Source organism: Marmota marmota, unplaced genomic scaffold (assembly GCF_001458135.2).
Source record: "Marmota marmota marmota unplaced genomic scaffold, marMar, whole genome shotgun sequence".
NCBI lineage: Eukaryota > Metazoa > Chordata > Mammalia > Rodentia > Sciuridae > Marmota > Marmota marmota.
Window position 1 is genome coordinate 4,824,882 of NW_025999983.1, and position 26,139 is coordinate 4,851,020.

A 26,139-nucleotide genomic window follows, 5' to 3' on the forward strand; every position below is an offset into this window, starting at 1 on the left:
CTCAGGAGAAAAATAAAAGACAAACCCAATCAAGAAAGGTTGTGGAACTATTTCCAAATAGACTAAGGGATACAACAAATAAATACAATGAGTGATTTGGAATGAATTCTGGGTAAAAAAAAAAAAAAATTACAATGAATGAAAAGTGAAGATACCTGAATTTAGAATGTCTATCAAGTAACAATATTATTGTCAACAACATTAAATTTCAGAATGATAGATGTACCTTGATTATGTAAGAAAATGTCCTTAAGGATGAAGTATCATTGTGTCTACAATTTATTCTCAGTTCAGCAAACAAAATGTAATAAACATTTTAAACACACATGTGCAGGCACACACATACATAAACATGCAAGGTCAACGCTCACTGTTACCACTATCCTTAGAGAAAATATAGGGTTAGGCTCCCACAAACCTCTGGTCACATTTTCACTAACCCATCAGTACATAACTCTTAGTATGTTTCTCTTCACAAACATCTCTCTCTTAATACAAACTGCTCATTCATCAATACCAATTAAACAGCTAACAGCCCTATATATCTCACACCTGAACTAACCTTCTCTGACATAATTATTTTCTCTACAATGTACAGCAGTCTTTTTGCTCATTGAAACACTAGGCAAGCATCTCAGCACCATGCTTGGGGGTCATTTTAACCATCAAAATCACCAACAACCCTTCCTTTATTTTTAAATCAGCTTATCATGGAGCCAGGATGATATCACAACTTGTGGGTCTAAAAACTTAAAACTGTGACTCCCAGATTACTGAAATTCTTTTATTTTTCTATTCATACCATAGCACAACAATACAAAAAATATATGGCACTAAATAGACCTAGAAAGGAATACGATGGATTAGATTTGTTTTTTAAAGTGATCTTTTACCAAAGCACAACAATGCAAAAATATATGGCACTAAATAGACCTAGAAAGAAATACTTGTTTACAATGTAAGACCTGAAGCAAGAAGGTAATGTCTCATCTTGTTCTATTTCAGCTGTGAACAAAAGCAGTTGGGTAACTAGAGGGGAGGGGCTGTTCTGTAGGTGTCCATGAATAACTATGAAAGTGTCATAAGTTCAGTTTGGGAGGTACACACAAATATCGGCAAAAGATAAAACTGCAACATATGCGTGCCCAAAATAGTATGAAATGTTAAAATATGGCAAATCTAGGTCAAGGGTATATAGGAAGTCATTGTATTGCTCTCAAAGTTGTTATGCAGGTGTATACATATATATGTGCCCTTTTTTTGGAAATGAGAATTAAAAGAAAATACAAAGTAGGGGTTTAGGAGTGGTAACAATGAACTGTCAATACCCAACGTAAATATCCAATAAATAATAATTAAAAGATATGTCCTTGTTAACCAAAAGCACGCAAGTAATACAACATGTTGTCATTTTGTAAACATTTTCATTTCCTGATGAAAAGGCTTATTATTTCAAATAGCATTACAAGGCAATTTTGATAATGCCTTTCAACTAACCAATTGTACTTCTATAAACTTATCTTCACATTTTAGTAGTAAAATTATTTTTAAAACCTCAATATACAATATACCTCAACAAATATATACAATTAAGTACTAATTTAGAGCCATTAAAAAGTGTGATAGCATCATGTACAACCCCAAGAATGGAAAGTTATACTACATATGTGTATGTCAAGATACATTCTAATATCATGAATAACTAAAAAGAATAAAAAATTTAAAAATAAGTAAATAAAGCATGAGAGTTTTATGGAAATAAAATATTCTTGAGCAAAACATGGCAAATCCAGGTAAAGGGTATACAGAAAGTCATTGTACTATCTTCAAAAATGCATGTGATCTCAAAATATATACGTAACAATAACCTATATTAGGGGAAGATTATAGTTTTTAAGAAAAATAAACAAATACTATTTAATTTTTTCTATATTAAATATGAAATGCTTTTGTAATTCAGAAAAATTTGTTTTTACTTTATAAAAGACATTTTTACATTTGCTTTTATTACTTGTGACTTCTTTTAAAGTTATGTTTTTTAAATCCTAAATATTTAAAACATGTTGCTGTTAAACACTTGTTCATATTACACATTTAAACATCCATGGTGAATTCAGATTACTCATTTATTTTTCAGTGATTCATAAATGAACACAAGTTACCACTAAGAAATAAATCTCATTAGTTAGTCATAAAGGTGAAGTTATACAAAACTTTCTTCACATTAGATTGTTAAACAATATTTTCTATGAAATAATTAGTCTTGTATTTTTAGAGTACATTATAGGCATTTTAATTCAGCAAAAACCCCAAATTTAAAAATGTGTAATGTCCTTTTAAAAATATTGCTATCTACTATAATTTCTATTTAAGTCTTGTTTTTAAGAACTGAAAATACAGCTAAACATGGTGGTGGCACATGCCTGTTACCTAGTGACTTGGAAGGCTGAGGCAAGAGGATTCAAAGTTTGAGGTCAGCTTTAGCGACATAATGAGGTCATGTCTCAAAATAAAAAGAGTGATGGAGGTGTAGCTAAGAGATTGGTACTGGGATTGAACCCAGAGGTACTCTAACAAGAGGGCAGGGGGGAAGAAGAGGAGGATAGAAGGGGAAGAAGAGGAGGATGGAAGGGAAAGAAGAGAGGGACATGGAGAAAAAGATAGGATCAAAAATATGAATAGCAAAATAAAGAATTTCTATAATCTGGGGGGTCACAGTTTTAATTTTTTAGACCCACAAGTTGTGGTATCATCCTGGCTCCATGATGAACTGATTTAAAAATAAAGGAAGGGTGGGAAGCGGTTCAGTGGTAGAGTGTATGCTTAAGCGTGCACAAAGCCTTGGGATTCAATCCCCAGCACCAAAAAATGTACAAATACTAGAAATTAAACATGTCTTTAAAATCAAGAGTTAGCAATCACATGTGCTTTACAAGCAAAATGATGATGCTTTAAAAGAAAAAAAAAAAAAAGAACAGAACAACAATAATAGTCTTTCTTAACTGAAAGTTAGGATAGAATAGGATAGAGCTGGGATAGAATAGGATGGCTCATGAAGCTCACAAAAATGCATAATTTGTTGTGAATATGACTAAAAAAGTACCCGTTTTTCAACTGAAGTTACTTGTTAAGGATTTGAAAAAGAAAATCAAATGATACAGCATAATGATATACACATTAAGTAACATCCCACTACCAATTTTGTTAACACAGAACTGATTCCTCTAAAATAATAAAAGTTTGGTTTTATACAACTACAAGGTGCTCAAATATTCCTTAAACTGACTGCAATCCAATCAAGACTTAATTTTAAAAGACTCATTAAGGGCATCTAATAATAAAACGGACTCTCCTTTTTCACTGAAACTCGTGTCTCATTTCATTAGACATGGACAATTAACTCATTCTTGTATTAGGTCTATGGTACAGTAATTAGCTTAAGTTTTACAGGTTACTTAAAGTGTTACTTTGCTTTAATAAACAATGGGTTTTTTTTTTTTTTTCTCTCTCACTGGGTCCATCTTTTAACCCCTCAAAGACTATCTCACAAATTTTAATAACTGCAATTTTACATAAACAGAATTTTTATTTCAAATCCTCCCAATCTTTCTTAACAATTAATGTAGGCAACACAGCAACTCAGTAAAACGTTGAGATACTCAGCAACCTGAAATAAATGTTTAATTTTTTTAGTTTTAGGTGGACACAATATCTTTATTTTATTTTTATGTGGTACTGAAGATCAAACCCCATGCCTCATGCATGCTAGGCAGACCACTGAGCCACAACTCCAGCCCTAAACATTTAATTTTATTTTTTAGTTGTAGGCATGCTAGGCAAGTGCTCTACCACTGAGCCACAACCCCAGCCCTAAACAATTTAATTTTTATCACATGGCTTAATACTCTTCTATCTGCAAGCAAAGCTAAGTAATCAGATGGAACTAAAAATTAATATAGTCAATACTCTAAAATGAATTTTACTTTAAAAGCACATATGAAGAGGTGAGAGATAAGAACAAAAGGAGAGAAGAGGCCACTCTGGAACTAATATGCAGTCCTGAAACAGCAGATCATGCCACAAACTGTATTTAATCCTGAGATGCTGGAAGTACACAGTCTATGAATACACAAGTCACAGCATTTTGACTGGGTAGTTTTAAGTCCGCTGATATTAAAAAAAAAAAAAAAATCTTTAGAATTAAAATTCCATTTCTCTGACAACTTATTTTATTGTATTTACAAAAAGATTACCTATGATGGTTTAGCTTTTTTTTAAAAAAGTGATCTTTTACCATGGAAGGCTTGAAGAAACATGAATTTAAAGTCTTCCAGAAAAGACTTTCTTTCTTCTTAAAAACAAACTAATCAACCATTTTTAAGGCTAAGTTTAATACTGTATGACAAAAACAAAACTAAAGTTTCTAGGTTGTTTGTTTTTAGTTAAAGCAAGACAATTTTAAGATATAAGCACTGTCAAACATACCACAGGTGCTAAGGCTTAAGAGATTATATGTGTTTGTATATATAAATACAAAGTAGAACTGATATCAGAGGATTGCTAGGAAAGATGATTTTAACATTCCCAACACAAAGAAATCTGAGATGACAGATATATCAATTACCTTGATCTGATAATCACAAATTGTATATGTATACCGAAATGCCACACTGTTCATAACGCATAAATACCTACACTTGTGTGCCAAAAATTAAAATATATTTTAAAGAAAATGTCAAAGGACTGATGTTTTGAAGGCACCGGTTTAATCACACTGCAAGGAGGAACTTTCTAATAAGCACAGTTTGTTTGTAGCCTCTGGCCACTTCCTCTTTCTGCCCATGTCTTCCTCTAATGTCAAGTTATTTTTAAAAAAATAATTAACATATAATTATCTTTTTAAAAAAAGTGTCAATGTACTACTTTGAAAATGAGGGTAAAAAAATCATTTGATAAGGCTTCCAAGGCCCTTATCCTCAAACCCTAGCCTTGTCTCCATTTTGTCTCCTGTGGAACCCCAAATGTTCTACTCCAACAGGCCAACCACCCACACTGCAATATACACAAGTTGATCCTGTTTACAATGTATATAATACCATTTCACTTGTTTGCTTAGGAAATTCCTACATCAGTGAGTCCGACTCCAACTTCCATAAAACACCTCCACCTACAAAAGAATTCCCCCCTTCTTGACCTCTTAACACACACACACACACACACACCCTCTCTGCTAATACCGTGTTTTGTTCACTGTCAATATGCAGGTCTCCAGGGAAAAAAATTCCTTAGGGGCAAAGACCATAGAAATTCAAAACCATAAATGCTGTCTAGAAAAAGTATTAAATTATGAAGGAGGTAATAAAAAATATAACCATCTATAGCATGATCAACTGAAATACTGCAGAATTAAATATCACAAAAATGGTCAGACTCCAATAAGTTTCATAGTTACACTTCTAAAGCAACTGATCTGTCTCCATAAAGTAAAAACTACTAGTCAAACAGATTCATGAATGTCCTTAAGTAAGCAAATGATAAGATTACAATGTAAGAGAATCTAAAACAGTTGCTACCCTCTAATTCATCTTGCCAAAAGGTACCAATAAAGGAGGTAAGTGAGGAGACATTCAGTGTGTTGAGGCAGATATATCAAGTACAGGGAGAAAAACCGTTCCTCCCAAGGTAGAGCCTTTCTCAACTAGTCTTAAGGCCACGTCTTGAGCATAACCACATGTAATACCTGCTTTCCTATGCAAAATGATATTCTTGATGAAACATTCTTGGTAAAATCGAGTAACTTCTATATTCTGTGGTTCAGATGAAGAACCTTTGTTAGGAAGGCTTACAAACTAATAGAGAAAAATTACAATACATTTCCCCTCAAAATCATTTTAAACAGTAACTTAGGCCCAGCCAAAAGTTATTACAATCATGATGCACCATAACATCAGTTACAGTACGATTTCAACCATTTCTAACACACACACACAAACACACACACACACAAATAGGTTACTATAAATAGGTTCCATCAGAAAATAAGAAACACACTACAAATGACTAGTTGGGAAAACTGAAAATGGTTATATTGATCACAATGATAATGACTTTTATATACACATGGACAGAAGAACATGTGCAAGAATTTCTATAAAAATGTCTTTCATAAATGCTCAACCTCCCATACAACATGTAAGTTTGTTGGTGAAGCTGTGGAGAAATTGGTATTCTCCACGCTACTTAAAACAATGCAAAAATCAACCCCCAGAGAGAGAAATTTAGCACTAGGTAGCAAAATTACACACTGCTACACCATTTCAATAATTCTATTTCAAATATAAACTAGAAACTTCATGTAAAGACATGTATAAAAGATATTGAACACAATATTCCTGTAACAGCAGAAGACCAAGACCAATCTAAATGTTCACCATTAATGGGACTGTTTTAAGTGATTTGGTGGTACATCCATACAATGAAACACAATGGAATTATTAAAAGGAGCAAAACCTGTCTGTATAGATATACTCCTATTAAATGTCAATAGCATACTATTAAGTAAAAAATACATAATTAAATAAAGCAAGGTATATAAAAATGTTGAACAGGTAAGAATCTATGAAAAGAGTGAGAAATTACATACATGCATAGGCACAACTATTATGCAACTTTGTTAGAAAAAATGAAAAGATCAACTGAAAACTAAAATTTTAAAGTCTACCCAAATGGCAACAGACAGAAGAGATAAACGGGCAAGGATAAAAGTCAAACTTTGGAAAAAAAGTGATTTTTTTGAACCATGTAAATACTTTATATGCAGAAAAATATTTTAAGCAATTATTAAAACTAGTGAACCAAGTACAACAAATTAACAGTGGAGCCACATGATGGCATAACCATTACATATTGAAAAAATTATTTTGGGCCTTGTAAAAGTTAGTAATTTGTATCTTTAATGGGAAATAGCTTAAAACAGTTAAGAACTGGGAAGATAAAGTAGTATACTTTGATTCTGAGACTCTTTCTTAGAATAAAGCAAATGAATCATTATTTTGCATTAGGAACCAACCAGAATTTTCAGATGAAAAAAATATAAGATCAACTAAATAAAAACACTATAATCTTAAATTTGAATAAGAATAAACTTGTGAAAATATATTTGTTTGTGTATGCATGTGCATGTACTTTTTATACTTTTCACCAGCTCTGTACTGAAAAGGTCTACAAATAATGAGTATCACTATAGTCCGTATTATCCTTCTCTAAAAGAGTAAACAGGATTCCTTAAAAAACTGGCTGATTTTTTAGTCTAGGAAGGAAATCTTACAAGATATATCACACCTGAAATCAAAGTTACTATCAGCATTTACTAAGATTCTGTTCAAAAGGATTCTGAAATCAACTTGAGGTAGCACCCACTGGTCAAACATTTTGAGCACTAAAGAGAACTGAAATGCATCAAAACTATTTAAGTGTACTCACAATGATACTTAAAAGAAAATAAAGAGAGAGAACTCTTTCTTCACCCCTGAGGATTGCTGGGAATTAATATACCTTTTGAAGCTAGTGAATGAAGATTTGAGCATTTATTCATTTTTTTTTTAAATAAAAACTATATCTCACAAGTACTGATGAAGAAAAAGGATACAACTCCTGATGACATAAAGGACTTAGAAAAGAATTAACAATGACTGCTAAAATCAGAAGAAATCAGACTTATGTACATCACGACACTACTTATGAAATATTTTTTCAAAACAAAGAACAAAGATGAAGAAGGGAAGGTGGGAGATCTGAATGTGAAAAAACCTTTCTCATTACCAATTTACAAGAAATGTAGGTGACAAAGATAAATGTTAAAATGCCACCACAAAAATGTAACAAGCAAAATCTATGGGACTCCTTCAGAACTGATCACCCAATACTTTTACAAATATCAAAAGAGGGACTAATGGGGGACTGGAAAAGGAGTTTAAGAGATCTATCCACCGATTACAATGTGCAGGACCCTCATCTGAATGCTCATTCAAATAAAACATTTTAAAAAGCACTCATGAGGGGCTGGGGTTGTGGCTCAGCGGGAGAACGCTCGCCTACCATGCGCGAGCGAGGCCTGGGTTTGATCTGCAGCCCCACAAAAAATAAATAAATAAAGATATTGTGTCCAACTAAAAAATATATATTTTTTTAAAAAAAGCACTCATGAGATAGTAAGGGTACTATGAGCAAAACTACATATTTGAAGATACTAAGTATTTTTTTGAGAGGAAAAACCTTGAAGTTATTAAAAAGTCCTATTTTAGAGATATCAAATAAAATATTTAGAGTTGAAATTATATGTCTGGAATTTACTCCTCCATTTGGCAGGTAGTGAGGTAGGAGGCGGCTGTTAGGGAACTAGTCAGAGTGCTCCTGAAAGAAGTCAGACAGATAGGCAAGTGACAGTCCATTAAGTTAGTAAGCCTTTCCCTTGTTTACAGTTTTTTCACTGAGAAAAAAAATTAAAATAATGATAAAAACTATACTCACAATATTTTTTTTCCTGGGATCTAAGTATGCAATAAGATGAATAAAACAAACTGGAACCACACTTAATACTTAATATTATGCCACTGGCTGTCCAAGCCACTGTGGTATGTCAACCACAAAAATCAAATTTCAAAGTTCTCAAACAGCATTGACTTATTACATGAAGATATTATTAAATTCTAAGATCTTTCCCCTTAAAAAAATAATCAAGGAAATTTAGTTTTGCATATTGCTGTTAAACTATTATACATTCAGCTTAACTATCCATTAAACTGACATGAATAGAAAAAAGTGTTGCAGGAATAAAAGCTGATCCCAAAAACAAAATATATAACATGATCACTTTCTGGAAAACTTGAGTGTATGTGTATAATTTCATGAAGAAAAAACTAGAAGGGATCCCCAAACTGTCAACAAGGATAGTCTGTAGGGTAATAGAATTTCAGGAGCCTCAAAAAAAAAAAAAAAAAAAAAAAAAAAAATTAAAGACCATTTGGCACTTTTCAACTCTTCTAAAACTATCACGTATTAATAAAGCAATTAAAATATATTTTAAGGCTGGGGTTGTGGCTCAGGGGTAGAACGTTCGCCTCGCACGTGTGAGACCCTGTGTTCGATCCTCAGCACCACATAAAAATAAATAAATAAAAGATAATATGTATGTATTTTAAGCCTTCAAAATAAAGTAATAATGTCAATCAATCTGTGCTATAAGATACCTAAAATCTTACAATGTATAGGAAGTATTCTATACAAAAAAGTCATCTTAAAAATGGTCATATAAAATGCTCCACTTAAGTTCTTCAAAACAATTCAAGAATTACACCTATGTTTGCCCTTACAAAATATGCCTCTATAAAACATTTCATAAATCATGTTCCACAAAACACCATAGGCTCCTTAACTAATCACATATGTCTAAACAAAGAATAGATTGTGATCGAATACAGAAAATTGTAAAATTGAATTTGAATATTCAGTAAGATATATAAATTTCTGCCTAGAGCAGTCTTCAGAAATCAGAGAAAAAACAGGTTCCTGTACCTCTTTAAGGTTCCATTCTTATAATATCTTCTATGGTTGTCCCATGGTCTAAATCAGATCCTGCAGATCATCAAAGTGGTTTTTAGTAACTAGCCACTGTTGTTAGCAGCTCTAGAATGGCCACCTGATCCCCAGTGCAAACCCTGCACTTCAAACACAATGATGTTTCTAGAACAGCTACAACTGCCAAGTCTCTGCCCATTCCTCCAGAGGATACAAGTGAAGAACTTGGCTCATGTCATCCATCAATACATTCATCTGAACAAAAGGGATGGGCAGGGACGGCAGAAAAAAGAGAAGGAGGAACCTATAAGGATGGCCACTTATGGGCTGGCCACTTCTGCTGAAGACAGTTAAGGTCTCAGAGAAGAGCTAATAAATTTGTAGACTGATAGGGAAAATTGTTCCCTACAAATCATTCATATAGACTCCCAAAAAGTGGACTTCACTTACCACTGTAATGACTATGATTCCATAACAACTTCTCAATTATGTAGTCATGCACAAAACTCTTCTGTTTTAATGACTTACATGTTTCCAATTGCCACACTAGGACTAACTGACACCTATGTTTCTGAGACTGGACCATTCCTTCTAATGTAAATATATCCGCCCCCTGCCCTCAATGTGACCTCTGAAGTCCTCTGCTATTTCAACTGAAAAACTGTGATTACTTATTTTCCCTAAATTATTTATCTTGCAACAGTCATGTACTCAAGTGTACAGCTTTCCATTAGAAAAAATGGATTAAATCTTTGGGGGAGAATTTCTGAAAATCAAGGTTTTACCTAAACTGAATTTATGAAATGCTCTAAAATGCAAAACATTTTGAGCGCTCACATGATGCCATCAGTGGAAAATTCCACAAACACACATGAGAGGTTGCAGTCAGAAAGCAGGCACACAACCGTGTGTGGTGGCTCATGCCTTTAATCCCAGCGGTTTGGGAGGAGGCAGGAGGATCTGAAACTACCTCCAAGTAGACAGTGTCTAAACTGAACTAACTATAGGACACTCAATTAGTGGGCCCAGGAGAACTGACTGGTTGGTGGATTGCTGAGTATGTGAGGAGAAATCCCCAGACATCTGATGTCAGAAGTGCTGTGATACAATAGCTAAGCTATGGAGCCACCCTGGGTCCCCTTCAACAGATGCCAATGGGTAAAGAAATTGTAGTATTACTCAGCTATTAAAAAGAATGACTATATGACACTTGCTGGTAAATGAATGAATCTGGAGACCAGTGAAATAAGCCAGTCCCCAAAAATTAAGATTGAATGTTTTCTCTGGTATGTGGAAGCTAACAAACAAAAAGGCGAAGGGGAACAGAAGTTCAGATTAGACAAAGGGGAATGAATGGAAGGGAGGAGGAATAGGAAAAGGAAAGACAGTGGAATGAATATGACATTACTTTCCTATGTTCATATACGAATATACCAGAGTGAATCTCACCATCATGTATACCCACAAAACTGGGGTCCTATATAGAGAAAAAGATATGTTCCATGCCTGTATAATTATATCAAAATGGATTCTAATGTCATATAACTAAGAAGAATAAAATTTTTAAAAAGTACTATGATGTGTTAAATGTAGGGGAAAAAAATCCACATTTTGATTTTCTTTCCATTCTAAGAGACAAGCCAAACTTCAAACATATTTATCACTTAGCAAAGTTAAAAGCTTGGAGAAACTTTACAACACATATAATACTGATTTCAGGGGCAAAGTTTATAGTGTTGTATGTTCAAGTTATTCTAGAAATTTCTTAAGTTATCAATCTTAAAAATGATTTATAACTCGAAGGTAGGGTACCAAAAAATATAATTTTAGGTTCAAATCTTGAGTGCCACTTTTCTGCATAAGACTTTTGGCAAATTACTCAAAACTTCCTTGAGCTTCAGTTTCCTTATCTACAAAATGGGAATAAAAAACTTGGATTAATTAAAATACCTGCATGTAAAATACTTAAAATAATGCCTGAGGCAAAGTACACACTTGGTAAATAAGGATTATTCATCAAACAGCTGACTTTCACTTGCAAGGCTCTTGCTAGCCAAGCCCTATTACCGCATACTCAAAGAGAGCAGACAGTCCACTCTGCCTCCTACAGACGGGCACTAACAGTTCCCAACAGTTTTAGAAGTCCTACCAGGATCTTATGACTTTGGAGGAGATTCCCTCAGGCTCCATGATGATACCTAGCCCCATTCCATTAAATATTAAGAAAAAAGCTGATAAGCCCATAGGCAATACTGAAATAATACCAATCCAAGAAAATGATTAAAGTAGCACATTAACTTACTCTGCTTAAAAATCAGTGGCCTAGAATGACACAGAATTGCCTATCTTCCCCAAAGAATTAAAAGCTCATAAGGTTTGTATTTTATTGGCCAACCCTTTACTGTGTGTGTCTATAGGTGCATTTAAGACTTACTTTTACCCTGAACTACAGAGAAATTCTTCTCATAGAATTTTTCCCCATGATGCCTACTCTGTGCCAGGTAACCACATAGCAAGGGCTGGGGTTGTAGATCAGTGGTAGAGTGCTTGCCTAGCACATGTGTGAGGCACTGGATTCAAGCCTCAGGACCACATTAAGAAATAAATAAAATAAAGGTATTGTGTCCATCTATTACTTAGTCTGCTGTCACTCTATTGGGCTAGTGAAGAATTCAGCATACCAGCATCCCATCATATTTTTGTTAAATTAGGCAATCAGAAAATTAAGATTTATTATAATTTTATTTATTTATTTTATTGTCTAGGTTACTTAATTTTAACACCTATTGATAACTATGTGGACAAAAAATGGTTTTTCCTTTTAATCTTCTAAAATACACCTCAATCAGACTTATATCAATACTTACTTTTGTATTCATTTGTTTGTCATAACTTTTTCTTTAACGAAAATAAGAGCCAAGAAATAAATGATAAAAATCTCCCATTCTGACTTTACTTGTAACAATTTTAAGAGGACAGCCCAGTAACTTCAGCATGAAACATGCTTATGTGGTTAAAGTTTTGTTATGTGCCACAGATTTAAATGAAGATTCCAAAAAACATTCTTGTTGCTATAAATCTATACAAAAATTTTTAAAATTTACATAGGACATTATCAACTACATGGAAGCCATACAAGTTAACATTCTATGTACAAAGCATGTTAATCTATCATCTTAACAAATGTAAAATGTAATTGATTGCTAAATTTTATTTCCTGCTGTTTTATTTTTCTTACATTATGTTCAATGTACAAAATTATCTTTTAGTCGACAACAGTAGAAAATAAAACTGACGAACTGTTTCTATTTGTGATTAAGACAAAGTGGTCAAGACAGAATTTGAAAACACCAACCCCTAGGGGGGAAAAAAAAAAACAGAAAAGCTATGATAACACAGGATAGATACAAGCAACAAGAATGTCTTTCATTTTCAAAGCTGAATAAACTGTAGTATTCACTCATAATACTACATAAGACTCTAAAAATAAAATGTATCCAGCCTATAATTCAAGATAAAATACTTTTGAGAATCATCATGAACATTAATTGACAACTTATTAGGTGCCAAACAGCATTCTAAGTGCTCTGCAGCTCATTCAACCCTCACAATCACATTATCACTTCCATGTCATATGGCACTGAGAGATTAAATTATTTATCCAAGGTCACAAAGCTGTTGTGTGGCAGAACCAAGATTGAAAACTAAGCAATCTGTTGCAGAGCTCACTTTTAATCATTTTAATTCTTCTGCGAAAGACAGCTGATAATGTTATTTATTCATGATGCTGAACTACACAGTTCTAAGTTCTAATCCTTGTCTGTGAGTACCATGTGAGTGAAGTGAGCAGGCCATTATTACAGAAGTAGCAGAAGCTCAGGAGAGGGAAATATTTTCTTCACTGACTTTCCTCTGATATAAAAATTGTGGGGTGAAGACTGCTGTTTGCAATTGTGGAGTTCCTACTAATGCCAATGTCATCCCAAGTTCAAACATGGAAACCAAAGATTTATGGCAACACTCACTTGAAAAGACACACTGTTGATGCTAAAATGTTTAAGATCCTAATGAATTTTTTTTTAAATACAACATCTAAAACACTCAAGAACTTTATAATCTCATGAAAATGCCTCAAACTCAACAGAAAAATAAAGAGCTACAAAATTTAAAAATAATGATATCTTTTTTTCCTCAGACGTCTTAGCTACATGGTCCTGTCTATGGGGCGGGGGGAGAGGTGGGGTGAGGGGTGGTAGAGATAATTAAATCCACACAGCTTATAAGAGGGCTGGAGTATAAATTAGGAAGAAAATGAAGCCAGCAATCTTGTTGGTGGTGCTGTTCATTCTATCAGCTCCATAAAACAATTCAACACATAAGTTCCAACACAAGCTGATCACAGCTCTATCATTTGATGGCACGAAGGCACTTTCAAGTCAATGTATCAGAAGAAGAAGAAGAAGAAGAAGAAAAAAAATCACCCTTCCTAATAATAACTTTCACCTTTAGCAATCAAAATCTAGGTACTTTATATTAGTGTCTCTCTCTCTCTTTTTTAAAAAGCATTCTACCTTACAGTATTACTGTAAAAGAAAACTAGGTAAATAAAATCTCCCTAATAAAATTCAAGACAAAAGAGTTTGATATTCACATTAAACTAGCAAAATAAGGAAAAGAAGGTAGGAGGAGAAAGAACAGGAATAATACATTTTAAAGTAAAATGCCTAACTAAAACACAAGGGCTGGGGTTGTGGTTCAGTGGTAGAGCACTTGCCTAACACATGAGGCACTGGGTTTGATCCTCAGCACCACATAAAAATAAATAAAACAAAGGTATTTTGTCCATCTACAACAACAACAACAAAAATTTTCAATGCCTAAAAATAATTTACAGTTGAGATACAATGTTGCTGAAACCAATCTCATATGGTTAGTAATAAGCCTTTGTTTTAACAGATTTCTATGTCTTTTAACTGTCCCAGTGATTTGACATACAACTACAGTTAAAATTCATGAGACCAATCCCGTTTACAGCTCATCAAAAGAAAACTTTTAGGCTTTTCAAGCTTTTACTTGCATATTTTCATAGACAACATGATAGTCTAATTTCCACATGGAGGTTTCTCAAGTATAAAATATTAAAGTTAAATTAACACAATGGAGTAACATAATACTTTATTCCTAAGTGTAAAATGGTGATTAACAAAGGGGGAAAAATCAGAGAAACACCTTAAAAAATGTTTCAGAGTTCCTAACATGGAGTATCAAGTTTTACACCTAAAAGATATGAAACTTTACTATTAGCATGAAAAAATATAAGTAAATTATTCACAAAAAGACTTGCCCGTCTTTCAAGGACTTACCTTCTTTTTATCTCTCATTGAGCCTTTGCCTCGGACCATTATTTTACATCCAGTTTCTGCTTCGAGCTGTTTAGCGGTAAGTCCTCTGGGTCCAAGGATTCTCCCAACAAAATTAAACTGGAAAAACAAAGAACCACAAATTATTCATTTGCTATTATGGTCCTTAAAGTTATTTTAAAGTATATATGTATGTATGTACGTACGTACGTACCTATGTGTAATAAGAAGTAAAATTTAGAGCCCCCATGAATCTCATGACAAGTTTGGGATAAAACTATTGTTTTCTCATTGTTTTAAATAAAATTATCATTCGAATTAACACAAACTATGAATTAGAAACAATACCCGCTACACACAGGAGCTATAATTGTCCACAAGTACATAATGTAAGCCAGAGTATATTAAAGAGCTGACGAATGATTAGATGCCACCTAAGAATATAAACCTGTTCTATAAATTTCTGTCTCTTCCAGATGTCGGGTGCTGAATCAATTGCTCATTCTGTTAGTAGTGATTACCCTGTATGATTTGGGGGGGGGGGGGGCCGCCTGAGGAAAAGTCCTACTTTTCATAACCAAAAAAGTCATACTTTCTCCAGATAGAAACGTATACATTACAATTCTGAGTGGGCTGCTACAACATTGAGGGCCAAATCTGTATTCTACCCTACATGCTAAGTCTTGAGAATATATATTTTTCATCATATTTCTTGGAAAATTTCATGTCTGCATCTTTACTTTCCTTTATTTTTTTCCATTTCCATCTTTAACTTACACTTCTATTTTTTCTAAGGAGCCTAAACTCTTTCTTTCCATGAATAAGTCAGTCATATAAGCAAGTGTATAAATGAAACTTATTTTCATCCAACAGAAACTTCTAGACTCACATGTGAAAGTTTCTTTATATTAAGGCAAATGGTTTTTAGACATTTTACTTTAAAATGTATTATTTCTGTTTTCTGCTTTTTCCTTCTGTCATTATCTTGTTTAGCTATTTTAATTAGTAAATAACCAAATATCTGTGTGTGCATATTGAAAGTATATTTTCTTCATTTGCATATCATCTGCATAAAAACAATGAGTGTCTTCCACCAGGTCCATAAAAACTCATGAGTGGTTTTCATTTATTTAATAAAAAAATACCGATTTTTATGCATACAATTTCCCACCTTTCTCTTGCATTTATCCTACTGTTAGTGTATCATTATATCAAAGTAACAAGCTAGAATATTTACTGGTGGTCACAAGAAGCTGGGTACTTCCTTCACCCTTCTATACTCCAAAGGCGCTCTCTGCCTCAAAGGGGCTTGCCTTTGAGAAAGTGATTCTCATGTGAAAGGGGGGTAATTAATGCACGTGCATTCTCTGAAAAAAGTCTCCTCCCCCTAGGGATTCTGATACAGCCCCTAGTTGAGACTCTCATCCTTTGATCTATATGCACTTGACTAACTCTATAAGACCCCCGATTCTGAAATTTGCCCAAGCCACCTATTTACATTCAAATAAACCCTGTTATTCTTTACCAGTTTCTTAGCTATAATATTTCATCTACCTTTTGACGGAGTCTAAACACAACTATCATCTATTTTAACAAGGAATTTTCTTTTTAGAATCCCCAGTCAACCTTACCATCCCACATCTCCAATCTGAAAAAACTAATAGTATACTAAGGTGAAGTGCTTAAACTCTGAAAACACAAAAATTCATTCAATTGATATCCAAGCTCCAATGAAACAGTTAATTAGGAATTTCAGAGTCACATCAAATAAACCTTGACTACATAATGAAGGTGGTAACACTATCTGATAGAGCTATACTGACAGCTGTGCACACAGCATACATAGTAAGTTTGGCATAGAGTAGGCAATTAATTGTCTCCTAATCCCACTGCACATTCTCTTCAGGAAACCTCAACCCTTTGGCTCACTTAACAATCAAGCTTAGGATGTCACAGAAAAGGATATGATCAATGGCAAATTATATTTTGTAATAAAACAGCACAGCATATTACACTGGCAGCTGCCTCACACATCTCATGTTTACCACAGTCTCTTGACTGCATCAAGAGGCTGCACAGACTAACTTATACAGTCCAGGTTTGTGTAAGCATACTCTCCGATGTTCCCATAGCTACAAAATTACATGACAACACATTTCTCAGAATATAAACCATTCATAAGCAACCTTATATAACTATACCTCAGTCTCTGGGCTCTCCATTCTATTTCACTAATCTATTTAGTCTTTCTTTTAATATCATGCTGTATTAACTACAGTGACATCTTGGTATGCAGTAAAGCAAGTTCTTCTACCTTGCTCTTCAAGAGTGTCTTGGCTGTTTGTGGCCTGCCACATATTTTCACACATATTTTAGAATGAGTTGCTCAATTTCTAAAATAATATTTTTAAGAATTTTCATTGGAATTCTACTATAATATAGTGTATATTCAAAACCATAAACATGGTATATAACTTCTCCATTTGATTAGGTCATCTTTTATTTTTCCCTTAAGAACGTAAACTTTTAATGCATTTTTCATTAAGCCTTTACTCTCACTTAAAACTTAACTCCTAGAAATTCATAGGATTTTTTTCTGTCGTCGTATATTATATTTTTAAAATTTTTTTCCCTAAAAAAAGAAAACATATAATTGGTTTTCCTATAAACTTGTATGCAACAATCTTGTTTTATTATTATTGATTCTTGTTTTTTCTGTATATTCTTTAGAATTATTTATTTTTTTCCTGTATATTCTTTAGAATTATTTATGTAAATAATCACATCACTTGCAAATAAGTTATATTTTTTCCTTCCAACTATATATTTTTATTTCTTCTTGCTATCCTTTACAACACTGTCAATACACCAAAATTCAAGATTAAAGATTTCAAAAGTTCACCCCTAAAAGTTTGAAGTAATGTGTAGACATTTTTACATATATACTTTTTTAGATTATAATGAATTTCAACAAGCAAATATTAAACTAACCTTCCATTCTGAAACTCAACTTGATCATAATTCATTATTCTTCTAATAAATTAGTGGATTCAGTTTCCCAGCATTCTGGTGATTTTTAAAAAATACATTCATGAACAGAACTGACCTATAATTTTCCTTTCTCACAATATGCTTCTCAGGTTTTGGCATTAGGGTCATATTGGCCTCAAAACATATTGGAAAGTATTCTTTCTTCTTCTCCTCTTTGGGTAAGCTTCTGTAAGCCTAGTGTTATTTCTTCATGAAATACTGAACAGAATTAATTGGTGATACCACCTGGGACCACAGTCTTCTCTGTAGAAAGTTTCAAATTATGGATTTAGTTTCTTTGATTTGTATTCCTTAGTATTGTCAATTGATACACTGTTTAAACACTGTTTATCTAGAAACATATCCATATTGTCTAAATTGTCAAATTTCTTGGATTAAAGTTTGTCTAATTTTCTATTTAATATATATAAGATCTGTAGTGATTTACACATAACTAAGCTGGCTTTAGCAGTGTCCCACAAGTTTTCCAGACAGCATTTTTCACTTTTTACTATTTATGCACATTTCCCTTTTTCTTTCATTCTCCAATAATTCTCCTTTGCTTTTGTTGATTGGGATGGAAAGATTTTAAACAGGTTCAGAGCTGGACACAGTGGCACAAGCCTGTAATCCCAGCAGCTCGGGAGGCTAAGGCAGGAGGATGGCGAGTTCAAACTCAGTGAGACCCTCTCTCTAAATAAAATACAAAATAGATCTGGGGAGGCTGCTCAGTTGTTGAATACCCAAGTTCAATTCCTGGTCCCCCCAAGTTGCTCCCCTAAAAAAACAGGGTCAGTATTCTTCCCTCCTCTTCACCATACTCCTACCATTTGCGATGTAAATTTGCACCTCTTCCCACCTCTTGAATCTAGGGTAGCAGTGGCTTGCTTTGGCTGATACAAAGGATATGCCAGTTAAAAGTCAACCTTATATGTGGTTCTTAAGACCCTACAGCTCCCATGAGGATAAATATGCACTAAGGTTATTGTGGGAAGAAATACATGTGACCCAGTAACCATCAATGCCTACTGCTAGGAATCTCTCAAAAGCAGAACTGCCTGCCAACCTACAGTGGACTGCAGATTCAGACCCAAGCAGCTCTGCTGAATCCAGTCACAGAAGTGGGAGTACAAGAAATTGTTCATGTAAGTATTAAATTAAATTTGGGGGTGGTTTTAATTATAATGCAGCAATAGGTAGACAATATGTACTCATTCTCTTCATTTTGAACTTTTCTCGTCCTTGATTTCTGCTTTAGTTTTATTTTCTTCTTTCTGCTTCCTTTGGGTTTAATCTGTTACTGTTTTTCCAAATTTCTGAAAAGAATGCTTATTGTATTCTTTTTTTTATTATTGGCATTTTTTCCCCTAATGCATGTATTTAAAGATTTACACATAACTAAGCTGGCTTTAGCAGTGTCCCACAAGTTTTGACAGACAGCATTTTCAATATCATTCAGGTCAAAATAATTTGATAGCTATTAAATATTTAAACGTATTTTTTTCTCATTTCAAACCTATAAGAATTTCATAATTAGCTTTGGTTTTGATTTCTAGCTTCCTACACTGTAACCAGAAAACATACCATACCATGTAAAATATTATTCCTTTTATTTGTTCAGATTTGCTTTTTTAAATAGGATATAATCAATGTTTGTAAACATTCTATGAGTGCCTAAAATGAATGCAAAGTCTACTTTGCATAAGATACCTGTCTCTGTGTTTTGCAGTGTTGGGGACTGAACCTAGGGCCTCAGGTATGTTAGGTAACAAGTTACCACTGGGCTAGGTCTAAGTTTATTTGTCCTTTTACTTCTGTTTACAGGCCATGTTCATTGGCATACACATATGTTAAAAAGGTATCTTTCTGTCATTATGAAATGGCCTTCTTTATTTTCAGTAAATACTTTTGCCATTAAGTCTATATTGATATTAACATGAAGATACAGTTTTTTATTTGACCTTGAGATGCATATTTCTTGATTACATACTTTGAATCTTTTCCTATTATTATATTTTAAATGGTATTCCTATGAACAGCATTTTGTTTCTTCATTCAAACTGTCAATCTTTCAATTTTAACTTAACTCATTTATACTACATGGATTTATATCAACCTTCTTACTAAGTGAAGGTCTAGTTTTACTAATGACTGATCAAGTTGATCTTTTCTCTCTTCTGGCTGCTTTTAGGACTTCCATTTCATCATTAGTTTTCAGCAGTTCTAATATGATGTACCTAGATGAGGTTCTCTTTATATTTAGCATGGTTAGGAGTCAGTTTCACAGATCTATGACTTTCTTTCTTTGATTTTTAAGTTCTCAATCACTTCAAAACTCTACTTCTGCCGCATTCTTTCTCCTTTTAATACAATTACAAAAGTTATAACTTCACACTATATTCCTTTCATTCATCATACACCATTAATAGTTTGAATGTGAAGTGTCCCCCAAAGGCTTACGTGTGCAACGAGGTGAAAAGATCAGGTCATGAGCCTTAACCCAATCAGTGACCAAATCACCTGCTGGGATTAACTGAGTGGTAACTGAAGGCAGGTAGAGTGTGGCTGGAGAAATGGGGCATGGCTTTGGGGGTATATCTGTATCTGCCAAGTGGAGATATCTATCTCCCTCTCTCTCCCCCTCTCCTCTCTGCTTTCTGATGTGAGCTGCTTCCCTCCACCATACTCTTCTGCCATGGTGTACTACCTCATCTCAAGCCCCAAGAATGGAGCCTGCTGTCCATGTACCAGAACCTCTGAAACCATGAGCCCCCAAATAAACTCTTCCTCTTCTACAATTGTTATGGTAAGAGCTTTTAGTCACAGCAGCAAAAAAGCTAAAACACTCATAGAGTATACCTTTTATTCCTCATACCCTCTCCTGTATTTCCCATCCTTCTGTGTCTCAGTGCTAAAGATTTTCTTTTGGGTTGTCCTCCAGAGTTCACTAATTCTACCGTCAAATGCTTCTAACCTCTGTCAAACTCATCTTAACTCATGGAAGTTAAGGATGTTTTGGTTTTACATTTTTTGGTTTCCATGTTTCTGCTTTGTTACACTTTGTTACACTGTTCTTACAAAGTATGAATCTGATAATTCTAACATCTAGAATTTCTGGGTGTTTGATTCTCTTGTTTATTCAGATTTTTGTTTGCAATATTGCTCCCTATATGATTGGTTATTTTTCATCCTTTGTCAGACACCATAGTTAATAAATACCTTATAGAAATAACAAAAACCTAAGATGATGTTATCTTATTTCAGTAAGGATGTATGTTAGCTTCTACTATGCACCTATAGTTACCAGCAACCCAAGATCATTCAATACAAGTTCCCTTACTGAGAGCCAATTCTGAGTTAAGATGCAGTCTCTGAGAGGATCTGGGATGCTCTAAGTGAAGGATGACTCCTAGAGCGCATACCCATCTCTAGCCAAAGAAAAGTCTGAACAGGAGGGTAGTCTATAAAGTCCAATTTCTGTCATGCAAAGCTCAAGCCTCTCAGCCATCCTCCCCAGATTCAGCAAACATAACCAAATGAAAAAGTCAGGATTACATTCTTAATCATCTGGCCTCCTAAGGATGTTATCTTCTTGATGGGGCTCTGATGCATTCAATCAGATTTTTTCTTTCCTACTAGGTCCTATATCACTACTACCACTTTGCTGATATGAACTACTTTGTACTTAAACGGAGAAATCCACTAAGCACTTTTTAAGAGGATGCCTTTTAATCTAAATTGATATAGAATTAACATAATTTCAGACAGTATGGGGTAAAAATTTATTGGAAGGAGGGTCTAGTTAAAAAAAAAAGAAAAACTTCACAGAAAATCTTACAGAATTTATCTACCTGCCTGGCTCTGTGTCTGTCTCTTGTTAGCTCTTCCTACTTTTCTGTTAACTTTTTAACTTACCCAGTTTATATAATCAAGGATTCTACAGATCTTTTCGCCCCATTTCCCCAATCAAGACAAAGTAATCTTTACATCCCCTCATTCATTCATTTTGTATAGTTTTGGTTATTTTTTAGAATATAAAATGGCCTTTCATTTTCAAATTCTATTCAGCAAAACGTTTATTCAAGACTTGCTAGCTGCCAAGAAATGAAACAGATATGAGGGGTTAAAAAAAGAAAAAAGGAAATGCCTGCTCAAGAAGTCTGTGAAAATGCCTTTTCTCTATTTGTTTCCTTGACTATTTCTTAAAACAAGTAAACTTGTCAAATAGTTGTACTTTATACAGATCTTTTTCAAATCAATTCATATGCTAGATATATCTCAAACATGACCCCCAAATGTCTGGAAAAATGCACTGGAGATAGTTTAGCACATCAAATAGGTAACTGGTTTTGACTAGTTGATCTACCTTTTCTGACTACTGCAAGAGCTTTCTCTGATACATCCTGCCCTTTTCATATACTAAACCTCCCCTTGCCTGAACCAGGGCTTCAAAACTATACAGAAAAAAACGCTTCTCACAGCTAATTAGGCATTGTAATTACTACTCGCTAAATTAAAAAATGTTCTTAAACTACATGAAGCCAAAACATTGAATCTGGACATAAGTGGACATTTTTTTTTAATCTTAAAAAACAGTCACTATTAAGAAGCAACAGACAGAAAAGTATGTTGAAGTGCATAACATTGGGATTCTAATGCAGTTGAAACTGTCAAGGTCATTCCTTCCCAAAATGTTATAAGTAGAGAATGCAAAAAAAAAAAATTACTCATAGCAGCTGCTTTGTCTACTGCAACCAACTTCCAAGTTAATATCCTTTGCCTTGCATTAAAATTCATTCTGTGTTGATTTATCATGCCAGTTCTGCAGCTTCATTCAATTAAAACAATGTCACAACACTTTCAAAGAAAATCATTTCAAACAGCCTGAGCCAAGTACAACTTTGAAAGCCTAAATAAGGGAAAGGAAAAAAAAAAAAAAAAGGTATTCATTAACCCCACTGTTTAAGTGCTGATATTTTCTATGGCTCACCAATTATATTTCTGCCTAGTGGCATGTTAGTTTCTTAAGAGGTTTAACAACAAAAATGTCTAATGCTATTCACTGATGCTCACGACATTTTTAATAGAAATGATATATTTCTCAATGGTAAAATGCAAAATTATGAAAAATCTTTCCATTAATTTTTTTAAGAATTCTACAATTAAAGATAAAACTTCCTGTGACACATTATCAAAACCAATAACTGATAAAAAGTGTATTTTCAAAAGCATCTCAGTGAAACTTCCAACAACTATTAAAGAGTAATAATCTCTGCTTAAAATTTTGTAATTAAAAAAACTATAAAAGAACATGTACTTTATTGCTTTTTGGAAAAAGAAATTGACAATCTGTTTTTAAATATCATGTCTAATATTCAAGGTAACTTTAGTAGACACCTTAAAACCCTTACATTATCTCACAAAAGTTGTATTAAAACACACCCAAAAACATGTGTGTGGATATTTGTTAATGAAGTCTCACTTAGCAGAAGAAAATAAAGAACCCCCTCTAATTTAGCCAACACTACTCTGTTTATTTGTGTACATATTTAAGATGAGAAAAGAATAGTGAGCATTCAACCAGTTTAAAATATCAGAATGAATATTTCAAAATGTCTTGTGGCCATGGAAAGCAAATGCCTTATTCCTTTTCTACCATCATCATTAATTTTAGATAAGCAGCCAAATATGTCCCCAGAGAAACAGCTAATCTACACTACGTAATTATTATAGGCATCATTTTGTAAAATCTTTCTTATATTAGGACTTAATGAACATTTAGTATTCATGGCATGTGACCCACAAGCACCACATAAGAAAAATCTTCTTACAAACAAACCTATGTACATAAAGGCACTGACAGCTGCTGTACATAAGGAATACTACTAAGCAACTAAAAACGAAATCTGAAGTTATGCCATATGAATTAAGATATCCTAAATTAAAGAAAATCTTCATTATTGGGGATGATTATCCTTCTAGAAGCGAACTAAAAGTTAGGGGGGGAAATTAACTAATTTAAAAAAAAAAAACCATGATGGCAAGGAAGGTCAACACAAGCAGGCGACAATATTTATGAGAAATAAATGTGGAAACCTCATATACTATGCCTTTTAAAAGATCCCAAAGTACTTTTTTTGAAGTCTTTATTTTGGTTATTACCTCCTTCTTCAAGCAACACAAGCAATTCACTATTCTGTAAAATTGGCAGTCGTTTTCTTCTTCTTCTCTCCTTCCTATCAAACAAGTAAAACTCTTCCTCACCCACAATACTGAGTGCAAGTAATTGCTCTGCAATTTCTCTGTTCCTTGATTTCCTGGAGAAGGTTTTCTCTCATTCAAAGTGAGGTAGGAGTCCTTGGCCACAAGGTTTATGATCTCCATGTTTCTTGCAGGTCATTACTTTAAGTCAGGCACAAGTTCTCTTATTTTAATTTTGAACTCACAGTGCTTTACACAACATATAACACACGAAAAACAAGTGAAATAATATTCAGCACCAACATCACATTCAATAAGAAACATCAGCTTTTGAAACATTTTGGATTTTCAGATTAGGAACACCATGTCATTGAAGTCTATGCAAATATCCAAATGCCCCCAAATTCCAAATAGTCCAGAATTTAAAACAAACCAACCAACCTGGGATTTTTAAACTTTCAATACTTGGTGCTTCAGGCCAAAGCAAAAGATAATATAAAGACAAAAGCAAAAATAAGTGAGAAACAGAGAAGATTTAAGAAAATTAAGGCCTCCTTAAAAAAAAAGAAAGAAAGAAAAACTGAAAACTTTAAGCTTGACTAACCAAGAAGAAAACAGAATGTAAAAAAATAAAATTATAAATAAAAGACACAATTGATACCAAGAAACAATTGTAAGATACTAAGAAACTACTATGAATAATCACACTCCAACAAATTGGACAACCTAGATTAATAAATTCCTAGAAACATACAACCTACCCAAACTGAACTTTTAAGTTATAGATAAGCTTACTATACCGATACTAATGTGCAGTAATCCAAACCTTCCCAACAAGGAAACACCCAAGGACCACATGGCTTCACCACATGGCTCCACCAAACACTAAGAAGAATTATGCTAATTCTTTCCAAGCTCTTTCAAAAACCTTAACAGGACAATGTACTTCCAAATTCATTTAACAAGGCCAGAATACCATTGTGCTAAAGCCAGATAAGGACAAACAAGAACACAGTATCCTTCATGAACAAGTGCAAGAAACCTCAACAAAATGAAGCACAATGGTAAGAGAGGAAAGAAGGAAGCAAGCTAACTGAAATCTGTTCTTCTAAGATCAGGAACAAGATACTGATGCCCACCCTCACCACTTCTACTCAACACAGTACTGGAAGACCTAAGCCAGAGCAACCAGGCCAAGGGCAGGAAATATAAGGCATTCAAAACAAAAAGAAGTTAAATTGTATCTGTTTGCAGGTGATATGATATTATATAGAGAAACTCCTAAAGACAATAAACATTAAAATATTTATGGACAAAGGGACCAAATGTCAACAAGTGCTCTCCAGTGGTTCATTTAAAAAAAAAAAAAAAAGTATAATAAAGCAGGTGAAGGAAAACAATAATTGGAAATCTGGGTAAAGAGCTAAAAGGAGTTATCTGAGGTATACTAACAATTTTTCTGTAAATCTAAAATTATATCAAAATAAAACATTAAAAGTTGTTGGGGGGGGGGGGGAGAAATCCCTAAAGACTCCATCAAAAAATGGAATAAACAAATTCAGTAAAGCTATAGAATACAAAATCAAACACGTTTATATACAACAAACAACATTTCTGACAACAAACTATCCAAAAGAGAAATTAACAATCAGTTTCAATAGCACCAAAAATTATAAAATACTTTGACATACATTTAACCAAGGAGGTAAAAGACTTGTACACTGAACACCATCAAACACTGATAAGAAACTTCCTGAGGAAGATAAAATAAATACAGAAATATGTCATGTTAATGAATTTGAAGAACTAATACTGTTAAAATGTTCACACTACCCAATGTGATTTACAGATTCAATGAAATCCCTATCAAAACTCCAATGGCATTTTTCACAGAAACAGAAAATAATCCTAAAATTAATCCAATAAAGATTCCAGATAGCTAAAGCAATCTTAAGAATAAAGGTAAATGAAT

The 26,139-nt window shown here is 33.6% G+C and overlaps 1 protein-coding gene across 8 annotated transcripts in view; it reads right to left on the reverse strand.

Moving 5' to 3' along the window:
• Positions 1-26,139, reverse strand: part of Qki (QKI, KH domain containing RNA binding) — a 93,805-nt gene that overhangs the window by 60,898 nt on the left and 6,768 nt on the right. For all 8 annotated transcript variants that reach the window (XR_007348667.1, XM_048805856.1, XM_048805857.1 and 5 more), the window contains one exon: positions 14,940-15,056. Coding sequence is in view for 7 of the 8 variants with exons in the window: in XM_048805856.1 (XP_048661813.1) it covers positions 14,940-15,056 (117 nt within the window). In the remaining variant the exon portion in view is untranslated. The remainder of the gene's footprint in view (positions 1-14,939; positions 15,057-26,139) is intronic.